Source organism: Emys orbicularis, chromosome 17 (assembly GCF_028017835.1).
Source record: "Emys orbicularis isolate rEmyOrb1 chromosome 17, rEmyOrb1.hap1, whole genome shotgun sequence".
NCBI lineage: Eukaryota > Metazoa > Chordata > Testudines > Emydidae > Emys > Emys orbicularis.
The window spans coordinates 4,878,832-4,896,876 of NC_088699.1; the positions used below are offsets into that span (position 1 = coordinate 4,878,832).

Consider the following 18,045-nt stretch of genomic DNA (forward strand, 5'->3'; position numbering starts at 1 on the left):
ACAAAACAACTAGTTGTAATTCCGGGAACAAAGTAATTGCTTGCTCTTTCTCTGGCAGGGTAAAGGCTGCCCAAAATGAGTTAGGACAACAAATCTTGGCAGATTTTGAAGAAGCTTTTCCTTCCCAGGGCACAAAGGTATTGTGGCTTTTTTCTCCCTCTAATGAACAGTCTGTTGTTCAAATGAAATGTCAAGCATAATCATCTTGGGCTTTTATTTACTATTTGATCTATGTGTGACTTCTTTTGTTTTAGGAGATATTTTAGAAAGAAACTTAGTCTCCTGAGTGGTAGTGTAATGCGTGTAATTTTTTTACTGTTTTCCATCAAGTAAATGTATGTAAATAGGATGACATTCAATAAAGACAAATGCAAAGTACTCCACTTAGGAAGGAACAATCAGTTGCACACATACAAAATTGGAAATGACTGCCTATGAAGGAGTACCGTGGAAAAAGATCTGGGAGTTATAGTGGATCACAAGCTAAATATGAGTCAACAGTGTAACACTGTTGCAAAAAAAACAAATATCATTCTGGGATGTTTTAAGCAGGAGTGTTGTAACAAGACACAAGAAGTAATTCTTCTGCTCTACTCCACGCTGATTAGGCCTCAACTGGAGTATTGTGTCCAGTTCTGGGCGCCACATTTCAGGAAAGATGTGGACAAATTGGAGAGAGTCCAGAGAAGAGCAACAAAAATGATTAAAGGTCTAGAAAACATGACCTATGAGGGAAGATTGAAAAGATTGGGTTTGTTTAATCTGGAGAAGAGAAGACTGAGGGGGGACATAACCGTTTTCAAGTACATAAAAAGTTGTTACAAGGAGGAGGGAGAAAATTCTTTCTCGTTAACTTCTGAGGATAGGACAAAAAGCAATGGGCTTAAATTGCAGCAAGGGAGGTTTAGGTTGGACATTAGGAAAAACTTCCTAACTGTCAGGGCAGTTAAGCACTGGAATAAATTGCTTTGGGAGGTTGTGGAATCTCTGTCATTGGAGATTTTTAAGAGCAGGTTAGACAAACACCTGTCAGGGATGGTCTAGATAATACTTAGTCCTGCCTTGAGTGCAAAGGGCTGGATTAAATGACCTCTCGAGGTCCCTTCCAGTCCTACAATTCTATTAATATGTTCTGGATCAGGCCTTCGGGGTTGCAAGAGCAGGCCCTTACCTGTCACTGTTTATCCTGTTGGTTCACTTTTTGCATTTGTCCCTTCCAGTCCTGTGATTCTATGTGAGAGATGTGGCGTTAAGTTTATCTCACGGTATTTTAGATCCATACTAGGTAGTTGTGAGATTGCAATCAATTTCATCTGGCATCTACAGGATCCTTATTGCAGAGTAAAACTAAAGTGTGCTTGGATGAATCAGAAGCATATTGAAGTGAGCAGAGGACAGAGCTCGGAGCCTGGATTTTCTGAACTGGAATTGTGATCAGGGCTGCCCGGGGGGGGGTGGGCAAGTGGGGCAATTTGCCCTGGACCCCACAGGGGCCCCCACAAGAATATAGTATTCCGTAGTATTGCAACTTTTTTTTTTTTATAGAAGGGGCCCCCAAAATTGCTTTGCCCCAGGCCCCCTGAATCCTCTGGGTGGCCCTGATTGTGGTTCAGCCACTGACTCAAGTCACTTAATTTTACTGCTTCAGTTACATCAGGGGTTCTCAAACTGGGGGTTGGGACCCCTCAGGGGGTCGTGAGGTTATTACATGGGGGGTCACGAGCGGTCAACCTCCACCCCAAACCCCACTTTGCCTCCAGCATTTATAATGGTGTTAAATATCTAAAAAAGTGTTTTTAATGTATAAGGGGGGGTCGCACTCAGAGACTTGCTGTGTGAAAGGGGTCACCAGGAAAAAAGTTTGAGAGCCACTGAGTTACATCATCTGTTTTAATGGGGTTAACTTTACCTCCCTCACAGTTGTGGTGTTGGGATTAATTAGCACTTTAAAACATTAACTGTTAATATTTGTTTTTCTTTTTAAATAGCCATAGATACTCATTCAATATTCCTGTATCCTCTCCCTGTGACCATAAATAATAATGTCTTAGAAACTTAGCAAAACAGCACTGGAAGGGACCTTCTGGGTCATCAAGCCCAGTCCCCTGCTATTGCTGGCAACCCAATATCATCCTGTTCATAAATGTATCAAGATCCAGATTTATCAAAACTAGTTAGACTGTTTGCCCTCACTACCCCTAGTGGAAAGTTAGGTTGGGTAAGTTCTCGTGCTGTTTGGATAGTGTAGAGGCTGCTGAACGCATTACATGCCTCTGTGATATTCTGCCTGAGCCAAATCTGGCGCTTTATGGGCTACGGTGCCTCTGAGGGACAGGTGCGTATTGACGACATCTAGACACATTGCTTTAGTTCTTCTGGCGCTCTTTTCCATCCTGCTTTCGCTGGGTCAGTCCCAGTGGATTCCCGCAGGGAACTTGGTAGGCACGTGGAGCAGATGATCATACTGCTTCAGAGAGCATTGGGTGACCATTTGAGAGAGTGGGACCTGTTCAGTTAGAAAACGGATCCTTTCATCCAACTGGAATTCATACTATTTGATGTCTTTGATCATTCGGAGAGGCTGCATCTGGATGGTGTCCTATTGGAAGGCTGCCTAGGAAAACACTTTTCATGGTTAGAAACCTTCTTCTAATTTCCAGATTAAACTTATTCATGACCAATGTATACCCCTTTCTTCTTATGCTAACGTCCGTTAGTTTAAATAGCTGTTTACCCTCCTGATGTATTTATAGAGAGCAAGTTCTTGTGCTTGGTCCCAGCTTTTAATAATTCTGGGGGGCACCCAGCTGATTGTCTGTGCATGGCTCTCCTACCATACTCTCTACTGAGCTTACCCAGCAGCCACCAAAAGTCTTGCTTACAAAAGACAATACTAGCAAGAAAGAAGTTCGTCCCAAGGGGAGGCTCTGACTGTCCAGACTTCGTAGAGCAGAGTGGCTGGCTGCAGTTCACATTTCTTTCCCTAATTCAGCAATCTGCCTCATGAGCTCTACCTGCTGCTGGAGTGTGCGTGTATATGGATTGTAAAAGTTAGCCAGGCCTCTCGGCTCCATTGCCAGTCCTTGGAGCAGCATAACAATGAAAACCCCACTATGCTGCAATGAGCCGGTATGTTCGTGCATACTAAGAAGCAGAAGTCCAGCAATAATTTTGAATTACTGTTTGCTCAGTGGAGAATTTGGATTCCTTGCACGGGAGGAGCTAACTCTGTCTTCCAAAATACCACCACTGCTCCTTGACCATGTACCTAATAAATCATTTGCCTTGTCTCTTCAAGGAACTAACAGACAAAGAGACCTGCAGTTTCATTGCCCAGGGACATGACCCATGAATACAACAGAGTCTCATCAGTTTCATGGTTTACTTTTAATATTTTAAATGAGCACCTGAAGGTGCAGTTAATGTCCTAATTTTTTTTCCTTCTCTGGAGGCCTGGGCTCAAATCTGGCTTATTTGTCAGAAACAAAACGAGTCTTGTAGCGAGAGGGTTAGTCCACATCAAAGCTCATAGCAGTAGCAGATCCTGGTTAGGAGCAGTTAAAGTGTGTCGCAGGTCATGACTGAATTGTGATGGCAAGGCTGTGTAAAGGAAGCTTGCAAAGTGGCAGCCCCCCAGTTTCTGGCTTTTGACCACTGTTGTCACTGTCGCTTTAAAGAGCTCTTATTTTTTAATTTAAAAATTCACTTCCAAGGTCAGATCCTCAGCTGGGGTCAGCTGTTATAGCTCCATTAAGACCAGCAGAACTGCACTGTTTTACAGATCTAGGCCACGTTTTTGATAAAAGGTAACAACATTGGGACAGGCACTGTCTCTTTGTTCTGTACAGCACCTCCCACAGTGGGCCAAGACTGGCCTGCTTGGCGCTATGGGGATGCAAAAGATGGTGATAATACATGTAACAATTCTTAGACTTGGCTTACTTCTTCTTGCTTATCCCTCCTGCAAAGCCTAGAGTTCTCTGAGAATAAAGCATCTTACATGCAGATGGGCCTCAAAACACTTTAGAAATGTTACTAAGCCCTTGTACAAGTATAGGGATCGCTTTGCCCACCGCTGCACTGGTGGAACGCAGCAAATGTTTAAGAATGCACAATGGCAACCTTACTTCAAGCTCATTGAAATCAATGGAGAGGCTTTGGAATTGCCCCTGAACGAAGAGTAACTCTGTGTCCAATTGAAACTCCCCTGGGGCGTGGGATTTTACTGAAGATGCTTCTAAGCAACTGTGATGTTTGCGGTCTTCTGCAGTAAAGCTGTGGTACGTGCCAATATCGGCCAGCAATCAAATAACTTTCTAAATGTTGAAGCTTTGATCAACTCCTGTCTGCTTTTTATTTTTATTTTATATTTTGGCCCTCCGTATGGGTGGGAACACGTTTGCTTGTCCCAGGATTGCTTTGTTAGCCCTTCTTCTTCAGAGAATTATTCTGTGTATAGTGAAGGGCTTCACAAAAATGATGTGCTGAGCCGGCTGCGCTTTTCCAGCAGGCAGCAATCGAGTTGTCAAGCCACAGGGCACCTTTTGTTGAGAGATGTTTCATTGTTCATCCACCAGAACCCAGATACCTGAGCGTCAATAAGCAGGGGCAGCTGCAGCAGTGGTGGGAAAAGGGAACTAATAGTAGAGGACAAAAACAAGATGAAGCTACAAAAGCCAGTAGATTTTGCAATCTCTCCTTTAGGCTTTTTGGCTAGTAAATCTTTTGTTCTTGTTTATTTTGACAGAGGCCTGGTGGACCCAGCAATGTCCTCCGTGATGCATGTCTAGTTGCTAACGTCTTAGATCCCAGAATCAAACAGGAAATCATCAAGAAATTTATTAAACAACACCTCTCGGAATACCTGGTACTTTTCCAGGAAAACCAAGACGTAAGTGGAACACAGCATGCTATGGTTGGATTTTACGTTTTGCAAAAGAAACAGATTTTGCTTTGTTGGCAGCTACTAATTTCATACTTACCCAGCTTGATTTTGTAATATTTGTTTCTGAACTAACTGTGTCAGAGATGAGTAACGACTTAATGATGTGCTATTGAGTGGATGATGATTTAGGAGATGTGGTTTTGGGCTGTACTTTTTCCTTCTATGCAGCGCTAGCAAGGAACCTGCAGGCAACTAGTGGCCCAAGGGCCAGAGTTTGAAAGCCAACTGAAAATGGGAATCCAGGAATTCCTAAACTCTAATCCCCCTGACTTCCTCAGGGGTTTCAAATTCCCCTTCTCTAAAATGGGAATAATATGTACCTTGCTGGGAATAAATGAGAGAATGGGTGAGATTTTCAAAAGCACCCGAGTGATTGTGCTAAGTATTATTTTTGTTGTTCAATTCCATATGACTTCAAGTTTCTTAGCCCCGCTTCTTCTCTAAAGCACTAGAATATACTTAGGCAACATGTCTAAATATTAGCAGCTGCAGGACTGTACAGTGTTCTTCATCTCATTCAGGTCGCCTGGCTAGATAAAATTGACAGACGCTATGCTTGGATTAAACGTCAGCTGATGGACTATGAGGAAAAGTACGGGCGTATGTTTCCGCAGGAGTGGTGCATGACGGAGCGTATCGCCGTTGAGTTCTGCCATGTTACGAGGTGAGCACAAACAGTGAATTTTGCTAAGAGGGCATACTGTAGCAATCAGTGTTTTTCGCTGAGTTGATGGCAGATCTGTAAGATTTTAAAATGCTGCAGCTAAATGTCTTTGTGGAATGGCTACTGCTTGGGACTTACAAGGGAAAAAAAATGCTGTTTAGGTGATAATCCTGAAAGAGAATCACAGAAATACATTTAATACACAGATATTGATATAAAAGGAAAAACAACTTCCCTGCAGTAGAGCTGTAGATAAGTAATGTGGTGGGGAAGCCTGGGACTGCCATCTCACAGAGCTAGCTCCTTGAAAGCCAATTCCCCCAGGAAACCGAAAAGTATGCACCAACCAAGGTCCCCAAAGCCCTCGTCCCTGCTGCTGTTCTCTGACCCCCATTATAAGCACTGCTCTTGCCAAAGCTTTGTTACTGTAGGGTTTTCTGGCTAAGAAGAGTACATTGGATGTAGGGGCTGGTGTCCTGTTACGCACAAACCTCACAACAACTGTGGGTATGAATTCTGAAACCTAATCTGTATGGGAGGTTAGTAGTTAAATGAGAATGGCTTAGGAATTAACTTGGAATTTAGTGATGAGAGCTGGTTCGCTATAGGAACTGGACTGAGTTATGACCATAAGCTTCAAATCTTTTTCTTAATATGTGCAGAAGTAATTGATAGTTCTCTTCAAGCAGGAAATCACATCCTTCATTTCCCTCCCTCTCCCTTTCAGGACAGAGCTTGCTAAGATCATGCGCACAAGAGCTAAAGAGATTGAGGTGAAATTGCTTTTGTTTGCCATTCAGAGAACGACCAACTTCGAAGGGCTGATGGCTAAACGCTTCTCGGGGTGCACTCTGGCTGATGGGACCGTGGTAAGGAAACTTCTAAAGAACAGCCCTACAGCCCCAGCTGTTACAGGAAGAAACTCCCATCCTCCACTGTAACTGGGGCAGTGAGGTGCTATAAAGGATGTCTTTTGAAAGCCCTCCTCTGCTCCAAAGATGTTAGCCCAGAGAGTTTGTGTGGTGGTGGGATCCTGGGGCACAGAGGACCCCCTTCCTCTCTTACCTCTTGAGATGCATGGTTCTCCTACTTCAACTCTCCTACGCCTCTTGAATTAAATTACAGCCGAAGCCCCTTTGTTATGAAGAACCACTACATAATTGTGCCGCAGTGTGTTCATCATGACACAAGTTTCTTGCACACTGATGCAACATCCTCACTGAACCTTTTCCCCTCTTCTCAGTGCTCCTTTCCAATTACTGCCTGGGAAAGGTCCCATCCCACCTTAGCTGTGGGGTTTACTCTTATTTGCTGGGGAAAGCGGCTTTGGGAAAGGACCCTGGCATCTTGCATGCTGCCTTGTCTCATTTCAGTGTCCCGAGCTCTGTCTGTTACCAGCATGTCCAGTAGCTTAGGGAGTGTCCTGGGATTGTCACTGCTTTTTCTGCCTGGAATCTAAGCTGAGCAAGTGGAGTGCTAATCAAATGCTGCCTAGACAGCACAAATTCCAGATGTGGCTCAAAGACTGCGAGTTTGAGGAGCATTGCTCCGCACTGTTCATTTGCAGAGGCCTGTTTGGACTCTTGTCTTTGAGGGAGTTGTGTAGGTGTAATGGATGATGGATTGAACCATTGCTCTTTGCTGCAATGCAGTGGATGATGCCAGTTAAAGGGGGAGTTCTTTAACACTTCCTTCAATTGATTGATTGGAGAGTTCTTAACAATCTGATTTTCATTTTTCCAGAATATTTATTATCCAATGTGCTGTTAATTATCTGACTGCATTGGGTTGCTCTCATTATCCCTTCAGAAACGGGATGCACGGAAGCGATTATAATTGAAGAACAACAAAAGAGGAGAGAAGAGGGTTTGAAATAAGGAAAATTAATTTCTTTTCCTGGCAGCATTTCTCCCACTTCTGATTCTCTTTAGGGACCATGAAGCCCTGGATTGCTGTCATCTGAACTCTTTTTAAACATAAAACAAAGCATGTAATTATATACGGGTATACGGACAATACACAGTGGAGACGACTGGCAGAGGGGAGCTGTAATGCAGGATTTGCTGCAGCAGCACTGTTCTCATGTCTGTAGTTAACTGTTGTGTCAGCAATTCTGTCATAAAGCCCCTGTTTAAAGAGGTTACAACCAAGTCTTGCCAATGCAGTCTGGGCAAGACTTGACCAATGTAGTAGGTAGGCCCCTTTTGAATGGAAGGAGTGTAACCAATAAAGCCCCATTCTGGCTTTGCATGCTTTGTAGTGTTTCTGTGAGTTACAAGGAGCTTGCAGAGGTTTCCTGTGTGAGGAGTGCACAGATGATGAGGTGCCACCTCACTTTCTACCAAGCCCACTGGAGACCAGTGGGCAGAACCCTCAGCTGGCAACGATGAACGACACTGCCACCAGCAGCAGAGTTTAGTCCCTTTCCTTGGAGCTTTTGTGCACCGAGTCGTAAACAAAAGATTCCAAATAAAACCAAGCAGCCCAAGAACAACGCATCCCGATTGCGGGAGCCCTTTCTAGCTTCGTAGCCTGTTGCGGGGGGAAGAACACTCGAGCGAGCCATGCCAGAGCCACTTGCTTTCTACCTTTCTGTGCCCACCCCCATTACTTATGTGGCAGGCAGATCTCTGGGTTAACCCTTCATGCACTGGGGCTGGCTACCATATCACACTCTCATACCACTTGTGATTTGCCCCATAGCACAGTCTGTCTTGGCTGGCTAGGCCAGTTTGGAAACCATGTGATTTGGAGTCTCACATGGGGATATTCTCCCCATCTCTATATTTCCACCTAGGCCTGACCAAGAAGTGCTTTACGGGGCTGCCCTCCAATGGGAGCCACTCTGCTCCCCTTCCCCTAGCAGGCTCTTCACCCTCTCTAGTCTCTTAGTGCCTCCACAGCACCATTCGCTCGTCAGCCAGCAAAGACCAGTGCTGGCACTAGTTCAAACTCTGCTTCTTCCCTCTTGAGTGTTTAGCACCAGTTCTGGGCTCTGCTTCTAATGCTTGATGGAGCAGCGAGCAGAGTTTGGAGCCCTGAACCGTGACCCGCTGACCACCCAGCTTGCTGGCTATTAAAGATCCCAGGGCTAATTTGGGGAGAGTAGGAATTTGTTGTGGTATCATTAGCCAGCATTTCCCGTCCTGAGGTGCATTGGCAGAGTTGTTGAAGTTGGGGAGCCCAGCACTGGAACAGAAGGGCGTGTGCCGCATGTCAGGAGTGAGATGCATTGATAGAGCAGAGGAGGAGGATGGAGGACTAGACTTTAGTTCTCGCAGGAGGTCAGGATTGAGGCGCATTGCACGTAACACTTGGCAGTACTCCTCACCGTCAGTCTTCCACTTTATTGAGCCTTGAATTCATCTCTGCATTTTTACGAAGCAGATCCCTGGCTGATACTTGCTTTCGATGTTCTGTGGTCATCCGTGATCTGTAGGTTTATTCCCATAAGACAATTGGGCAGTGAGGGGAGATGCAGAAAGGGCTTAGGAAGGCAAAGCGAGAATGCAGCAATGTGGCTGATATCCCAAAAGGAAACTTTCTCTCCCTTTACTGACTTTCTTTTTTTAACAGAAAAAGGCAGAGCTGCCACCTCCCTCCACCAACCCATTTCTGGAAGATGAAAGTGGGACAGAGACAGACGAAACTGTGATAGAGAAAGGCGATATAGATAGAGTAAGTCTTCCAAGTTCCTTATCTGCAAACAAAAGAGTCCCAGTTTCTGAGACTCTCTGGAAGTCCCTAAGCTTTTTTTTCCAAATCTATTTGAGAAGTTCATTGTCATTGCCACATGCTTAGCGTGATCTTGGTCCAACAAATACTTCGTAGTAATGGTCCCTCACTTGACACATCTCCCCATGTGACTTCAGGTCATAGGTGCTCACTTTATTGAAACAAACTGGTTTTATTCCTCCAAGGTAGGGAGAATGAGCTGGGTTCTAGTCAACCTTGCATGTCACCAACAAGGTCAGCAGCTGAAGCGTAACCGCAGAACCTTTACTGACAAAAGACACCAGAATACAGTTGGGTTTTCAGATCCTAGATGATGATTGCTGTGCTGGCCATAGAGAAAGCCAGCCACAAGGAAAGGTGTTGGGGAGGGAGTAAAGTGTAGGAAAAACTGAGGGGATTCTCAGGGGTGCCAGAAGGCAGGCAAAGGACTAAATGAACTGCAGAACCAGCCCCTGTTTTTAATGAACAGCTGAATGTACTAACTTGTCAGAAGGCAATTCAAGTATTTCTGAGCAGGGAATTGTCTAGTTCCCAGCATGCAAGGAAGCTGGTTTCCTTCCTGGAATCAAGTTTGTGCCAGCCTGTCACGCTATTCCGTGTAGTGCTGCTTGTGGGGGAGGGAGCCCCACTTTTGGCATTCCTCAGATTACTACGCTTGAGAATGGCACCATGATTGGCTGGAGCTGTGAGTGCACTCAGCAAAGCCCCGCCCAGCTGAGGCACACCTGGGAAGGAGGTTTGCTCCTAGGCAGCACTCTGTGGCTAACACTTGCACGTTATATATTTCACTCACCTTTGCTGGCAGGAGAGGAGCAGAAAAAGGAAAGGGTGGAGGGGGCTGGGAGGCAGAAAGCCTGTAAGATATTCGTGCTGGTGACTGAGGACACATGTAAGTGGAAGAGGGCTACTAGAGGGAGCAGAAGAGTGAGGGGAAAGAAATCAAAGAAATCCACCTTAAAAAGAAACCCTTCTGGTGATCCTAGCAGTTAGATTTAATCTGTTTACTTTGGATAGTAATAAAAGGAAACTGGGCCAGCTGCAGACCTCCTTACTGTGACAACAGTAACCTTTTATTATTCCATCAAACTCCAGGAGGAAATAGCTTAAACATCTGCAGCTCTTGGACAGCATTTATGCACTCTGAAATACTGCTTCACTGCTACTGTTAGAAGATTTAGTATTCTGTCTCTCTCAGCCATGCGGGGTGCAGGATGATGCAAAGACTGAGAGAGAGAGACACACACAGACACACACACAACCTCTGCTTTAATCCAGCTCTTCCAGCCACAGGAACGGTAAACATCACTAGCCTAGTAAATCCCTGATTCCCTGCTGCACAAGGTGGTCCTGTCAGAGCTCCTGAGACCTCTGGGAACGGTGCGTTTTAGAAATGCCACCCATTGCTTTCTTCCCAAAGCTGAGGAATGTACACACCCAGCTGGAATGCACAGGCGCTGGCAAAGCACAGGATCGGGGGTTGCTGGGCAGTTGCTCTCTCCCAGAGTCGTAAAAGCTCGCATTCCCCAATGTTGTTGTTCGTGAAAAGGTTAATGAAACCAGGTTCATGGAGTGTTCTGGCCTCCATAAATCGTTGGTTCACGTAGGCTTTGCAGCCACACGTTATTACTCATTTTTGTGCGCGCTAGTCTTAATTATTTCTCTGAAATGCTGGCGTTTCCAGTCTCTGTGCACATTCCACAGGTGACCCAGTGCCTCCTTGTCTCTTGTTTAGGAAAGCACATGGGAAAGAGCTCTCTGGTTTCTTTTCTTAGGGTGAAAAGGCTTTTTCAAAGCGGAAAACTCAGCTCTTCATTGGCTGGGCATTGGACCCAAGTCTCTGGCAAGGGAAGTGAGAATTCTGCCACTGAATCACCAATGCTTTCTTTGCAGGCTGTGAAATTGTCTGGTTGCTAAGAAATGGAGACAACAGCAGAAAGAGTCAATATCAACATTTTAAAATTCTAGATATGGTACAAATATTTGGAGCCTTTAAAGCCCTAATTCAGCATTGCCCTTAAGCATGTGCAGAACTTTAAACACACGAACAGCCCCACTGAGACATGCTTACACTCTTTGCTGAATCAGTGAATGAGCTGGGCTTTGGAAATGTAGACTCACAGAAAGGAGGAGGTGCCATGGTTGTGAGTAAGGCTCGGCACATTAAAAATATTTTATGTAATAAAATGAGAATAAGACCGATGACCCCAAATTGTGCATGTACTTAATGTTGCAAATCTGACATGAAAAATAGTATTTTTAGTGATAATTTTAAAACATAACCTCCTTCCACCCATAAAATATGTTGTCATAGTGAAAGAGATCATACAGCCCTCTGTGCATTGATAATTGCAACTCTTGGAATTGTGATCTGCTTACCTAAATTCCACCTTAGTATAGTGTATTTCATGTCTTAAAATGTAGGCATGTGTTCATTTAATTATATTTGGTGAATCATAGAATATCAGGGTTGGAAGGGACCTCAGGAGGTCATCTAGTCCAACCCCCTGCTCAAAGCAGGACCAATCCCCCAATGGCCTCCTCAAGGATTGAGCTCACAACCCTGGATTTAGCAGGCCAATGCTCAAACCACTGAGCTATCCCTCCCCCTATAGTAATACCTAGCTCTTCTATAGATCTCAAAGGACTTTACAAAGGACATCAGTATTATCATCTGCATTTTTACACATGGGGAAATCGGTGCACTGACTTGCCCACGGTCACCCAGCACTCCAATGGTGGGAATTGAACCAAGGTCTCCTGAGTGCTAATCCAGTGTCACATCCATTAGACTATGCTGCTTCCTTTTAAACAGCTGCTGTGCCCATCTCTGATGGGGATGGCGTTTCCTTACTATTAACCAATCTTTACAACATCCCTATTTATTTGTAAAGTGCTTAGAGATCCTCTGTTGAAAGGTGTTATAAAAACACAAACTATTCTTTATTGTAAGAGAACTCTACAAGTGAAAATACAACTCTCAGAAAGATCATACATTTATTTTACTACATGCTAGGAGGGGTTGAAAGCACTTGGGAAGACAAGATGTGAATTCAAAATGTCCTTGACACATTGGAGAATGGTCTGAAATCAACATGATGAAATTCAGTGAAGACAAGCACAAATTACTTCACTTAGGAAGGAAAAATCAAATGCACAACTACAAAATGGGGAATAACTGGCTAGGTGGTAGTACTGCTGAAAAGGATCAGGAGGTTATAGTGGATCATAAATTGAATACAAGTCAACAATGTGATGCAGTTGTGAAAAAAACTAATACAATTCTAGGGTGTATTAACAGGAGTGTTGCATGTAAGATGCGAAAGGTAATTGTCCTGCTCTAAACGGCACTGGTAAGGCCTCAGCTGGAGTACTGTGTCCAGTTCTGGGCGCCACCATGCTTTAGGAAAGATGTGGACAAATTGGCGAGAGTCCAAAGGAGAGCAACAAAAATGATAAAAGGTTAAGAGAACCTGACTGATGAGGAAAGGTTAGAAAAACTGGGCATGTTTAGTCTTGAGAAAAGAAGAATGAGGGGGACGTGATAAGTCTTCAAATATGTTAAGGGCTGCTATAAAGATGACGGTGATCAATTGTTCTCTAAGTCTACTGAAGGTAGAACAGGAAGTAAAGGGCTTAATCTGCAGCAAGGGAGATTTAGGTTGGATATTTGGAGAGGCTTACTAACTATAAGTTAAACTCTGGAATAGACTTCCAAGGGAGGTTATGGAATCCCTGTCAGTTGGAGGTTTTTAAGAACAGGTCAGGGATGCTCTAGGTTTACTTGGTCCTGCCTCAGTACAGGATTTGATGACTTCTTGAGGTCTCTTCCAGCCCTACACTTCCATGATTCTATGGACATCTTATGATGTGAAGGGTCCAAACCAGGTTATATATGTTATTAGCAACACTTCATCTCTCAAAGCAAATAAACCAGGCAATTAAACACACAAGAATATTGCTAGATTGAGGCAAACAGTGACCCTCTGCACATTGTTGGTTATCTAGCAATAGAGTTCTGGGTTACAATAAAGTTCTAAAGAACGTAAGTCCTGCTGTGCTATTTTCATTGCTGTTTTCTGTAGAAGTTTGATGGCAGGTTTGCAATCATTGTTCTAAATGGTTTCCTTGCAGCCCAAGAAGCCGAAGGCCCCGGACAACCCATTTCATGGCATCATTTCCAAGTGCTTTGAACCTCACCTCTATGTATATATTGAGTCCCAGGACAAGTGAGTAACAAGCATGCACCTTTTTTTTTTGTCTTGACTGAATATGTATTATGACGAGGGTTTTCTCAAATTCTGCTTTGCTTGCTTTAATCAGCAACATCCTCCATCTCTTAGAAAGGATGTGATGTACAGAGATGGGCCTCCCAAAAAAAGAAACTGCAGAGGGATTTTTGTGTTTGGGACACGCACCACGCTAGAAAATTCACAATGAAAGGTGGCCAAAATAGGGCCCACCAAGTCCTGTAACGCAGTCTGTGCTTCCTTGCTGAGAGATGTGACTCTCAGAAACTACAAGTCCCAGCATGCGCCATTTTGACAGTCTGGGCTGCCAAACCACATTGCAGGTTCCATTAATTTCCGCACCTCTTGCTTCCTTATTTAAAAAGGAGAGTGGCTACCATTGGATGTTTGTATTCAAATCAGGAATAGAATTTAGGCTTCTGGTAAGTTACTAGTGTGGCCTTGGGTTGGGCAAAGTTTGAATGCCCCTGATGTGATTGGATCATGGTGTTATCTCTAGTCCCATAGGCTTGGAGCAGTGATCCATGTTGGTTTCTTGGGAAGCAGGCTTTTCTCCCGCAATATGAGCAATGAAGACTCAGAGCATAGTCAACTGCCCCTCCATGATAAATGCTCATCTTTCATCTCATGTCCTACACCTATAGTTTTGCTTATTAGTGTTTTGCAACTGACTTATCCTTGCTGTGCATGGGTTTACCCCTCTGTAAAATGGATGTAACACCTACCTTACAGGGGTGTTCTGAGATTTGATGATTTGTATAAAGAGCTTCATATGAAGCGTGCTATGAATGTGCTAGCTATTATCAAATGTGTTTTCTGTCACTCCCAGCCCATCGCTTAGTATCTGAGTCACCATAAACTATTAAAGCATCATCATTGTTTCTGACTCACTGCAGAATATTTAGAGATCCTTTGAATGGAAGATGTTCTAGCCTAGGGGCTTTCAAACTTTTCCATAGGCTTGACCACATCTTCATAGACAGTCTCCTGGGCACCTCCCCTCCCATTGGTGATCAAATAACGCCCCTATGACAACTGCAGTGACTGATTACAGGGAAAAGTGATAATGGGAAAGTATTTAAAATAGTTTAGCTTCTTTTAATATAACTTAAGGGCTGGGGGAGCGGAGGAGGAGTCACCATCATGTGACCAGCCAGCTCCCTGAGGGCTACCAGAGGAGAGAAAAATGAATGGACTTAAACTGGATTAAAAAAAAAAACAAGGAGTCCTTGTGGCACCTTAGAGACTAACAAATTTATTTGGGCATAAGCTTTCGTGGGCTAGAACTCCACGTTAAACTAGATAGAGGCTCATGGTGGTGATATAATTATTATTATTCATATTATCATAGCCCTAGGAGCTCCAGTCATGGATCGGAACCCTGCTGTGTCCCAGTTGCATTGAAATGCCAGGTAGCAATCCTGGGTCAGTTTTTCCATGTCCCATAAATCTTTTATGCTTTAAAAAACAAGTGCAATAGTTTGCCCTTCTGGGGCTAGATTCCACTCGCACAGCAGAACAAAGGGAAATGTACCTTTTTTCCTCCCTCTCCGCAAGCTAAACACCAAAGTGTATGAACATTCCACCCCCCTCCCTGCCCCCTTTGGCCAATTCAATCCCTGTTTTCAGTAATCCTACCCCACCCTGCTCCTGCTCTCACATTTTTTTCCTCCTATTTTCTTCCGCAGTCTCCAAGATGTTTTACATTAGCTTGATAGCTACAGACAGCAGGGAGTTCAAAGAAAAACTGCCACATTAGCCCAAAAAAAAAAAAAAAAGTTTGCTTTTCTGTACAATCTTTTCTCCTGGGATTGAATTTTTGAGGGATCTGTTTGATTGATATCTGCATAGGGGATGTCGCTCAGAGAATTAATTGGGTATTTGGGCAGCAAATAGAAAGGATGGTGGGACAGAAGTGTTGTTTAGTGCTCCCTTAGTTCGTGGCAGAACGCAGCTGGTTCCTTTTCTGCTGGAAAATTGTTTCCATACCAGTGTGAAGAAACATGATGCCAACATCTATAGCAGTTTCTCAGGAGATACCTGGAAGAAAGCCTTTAAAGATTTGTGGGTTTTTTCCCCCAAGCTTGGTTACAATTAGAATATCAGGAATCGGATTGCACTTCAGTCTCTCTGGGATATAAGCGTCTGACTCTTATGCACAACTTCTGTGAGCGATATGAATAGATATAATGTTGGAAATAAACAAAGCTATATTATAGCAGAGCAGTAGCTCTGTTAAAGTTGAGACCTGCTAACTATTATCAACCAATATTTCTAAGTCCTCTAAAATCCCCACAGACTCAAACTGTCTTGAAAATCGCTGTGCCTTATTGTAGTCCAGCAGAGGGTTAGTGTTCTGAATGTGGGGTCACTTGCGCAAGGAGTTCCAGAGGTATCCAATAGTGTGTTATACCCTACAATTGACCTGGACTACTTCATGTTATTTGCTCCTACTACCGAGATGATGCGTGTTATCTAGATTGAACAAACTGGCTTGTTAAACACAGTGTGTTCTTTATTCATATTGCTTCATGGCTTGATATCCAGCTCTTCTTCATGAAGATTGTGCATCCTCCCATTCATCTAATGAAGAACGAAGCACTGGCTATTAATTCTGTCATTGCTTAGCTGACAGCTGTGTCGTGATAGCACTAACTAGGAACTTGTGTTAATTGCATACTGTCGTAGATCTAGAAAAAAGTACTGATGTTCTGGAGACCAGGAGAGAGAGTGAATCAAGAAAAGGGTGAGCGTGCAAATAAAAGAGTTTGAGTCCAATAGAAACAGAGTAAAATTCTGCACTTGAGTGATTTCATTGCAGTTTCTCTCTTATCTCGTTTTGGAAAATCTGCTCCTAACTAGTGTGCTGTTGTTTGGAGAGGCTTCTCGTTTGCATATGGAAATAAAGATGTCCTGTCAGCAGCAGTCTCATTTCCAAAACCTGGATAGGAGAGATTCCTTTTCTGTCTCTCTCTCACCTTCTTCACACTTCAGCTCATAATGGTGGGGAACAACTTTTCCCTATCTGGTGCTTCACGCTGCTGTGAGGCCAATATGTTGTTCCCGTGGTGCGTTGGCAGAAAAGTGCCTATTTGTTCACAGTCCAGCTGCCATGAGTTTGCCAACTCCCAAGCAACAGCTGCTGCAAAGAATTGTCACCATCTCCTGGCTCATCAAGGCCCAAAAGCACATCAGTCCCCAGGGCTGGCTCCAGGCACCAGCGGAGGAAGCACGTGCCTGGGGCGGCACATGTTAAGGGGCGGCATTCTGTCCATTCTTGGGGCGGCACAGTCCGAGCGGCTTTTTTTTTTTTTTTTTTTCCTTGGGGTGGCAAAAATGGTAGAGCCGGCCCTGTCAGTCCTACGCTGGACAAGACCTCCAGAATGGCCTGGGGACGAGTGAGGCTGCTCTGCTGACCCTGCGGGCTCACAGCAAAGGTTGTGCAGTCCATCAGAAAAGTGACAAAACAGTTATTTGGACTAACTTACATGCTTTAGGCACTTGTACAGCATTTGGGCCTGCAGCTACTAAAGTCAATGGGAAAACTTCATTGACCTCAATAGAAGCAAAATTGAGCTGCTTGTTTACAATAACTTCCAAATGCAAATTGGACCAATGTCCACAATTACAATTCCTTCAGCACAGGACTCTCCCCTCCACCCCAAGCCATCCATCCTCTCCAGCTTGCTCACCTGGAAAAGCCTGAAGGAATGGACGGCTTTGCAATATGGCCAGAAGGCCAGCTCATTCAGTCAGTCTCTGATGTCTGAAGGGAGGGGAAGTGAATTCCAGAGTTGAGGATCCTTTGCTGACGTGGTGATCCGTGGTATTTGGCTAATGCAGGAACCTGACATTTGCCTGTGCAGCTTACTCTTAAAACAGGCATAGTACAATAGCATTGCTTTCCCAGCCATTTCAGACAACTGTAGTTGCAGCGACATGTGCTTGTATTGAGAAGGCTTTGTGGGAGCCAGGAAATGCATCGAACTTGCTTTGCATAGCGGAGGAGAATGTGTTGTGGAGATCGAGCATATGAGGTGTAAAGAAACAAAAGCCACTGCCGTTGCTCACCGTGTCTTAGGATAGAAGAAATCGGAACAATATGGCTGTTGCCTACTCAAAGAGTCAGTTTTGTGTGCACACATGGAGCAAAGCACAGGTGCCGGGATAGAAAAGCAGCTGTTGAATTTAGTAGGATGTTTACTAGGAACAGGCCATGTCAGTTATCCTTTGAGACACTGAAGAAATGCTGCAGGCTACCGTATGTGAGCCATCTTTAGTAGGCATCAGCTCCGCTGATGGCAGGACCCTCCCTGATTCTGTATCTGTTTCTCCCCTCTGTTCCCATTCACGTCTCCTGAAGGAAGAAAATCATCATCATCACAGGTTTGCATAATGCTCTAGGTGTTAGATAAACAGAGAGGAAGGTACAGGACCTGTCCCGCAACGCTCAC

At 44.3% G+C, this 18,045-nt stretch overlaps 1 protein-coding gene across 1 annotated transcript in view; it reads left to right on the forward strand.

The window, feature by feature from the left end:
- The window catches only part of VPS53 (VPS53 subunit of GARP complex), an 89,209-nt gene that overhangs the window by 38,791 nt on the left and 32,373 nt on the right, over positions 1 to 18,045 (forward strand). The window contains exons 8-13 of the mRNA XM_065418307.1: positions 59 to 137; positions 4,748 to 4,891; positions 5,467 to 5,609; positions 6,337 to 6,478; positions 9,186 to 9,287; positions 13,476 to 13,570. Coding sequence (XP_065274379.1) covers positions 59 to 137; positions 4,748 to 4,891; positions 5,467 to 5,609; positions 6,337 to 6,478; positions 9,186 to 9,287; positions 13,476 to 13,570 — 705 coding nt within the window. The remainder of the gene's footprint in view (positions 1 to 58; positions 138 to 4,747; positions 4,892 to 5,466; positions 5,610 to 6,336; positions 6,479 to 9,185; positions 9,288 to 13,475; positions 13,571 to 18,045) is intronic.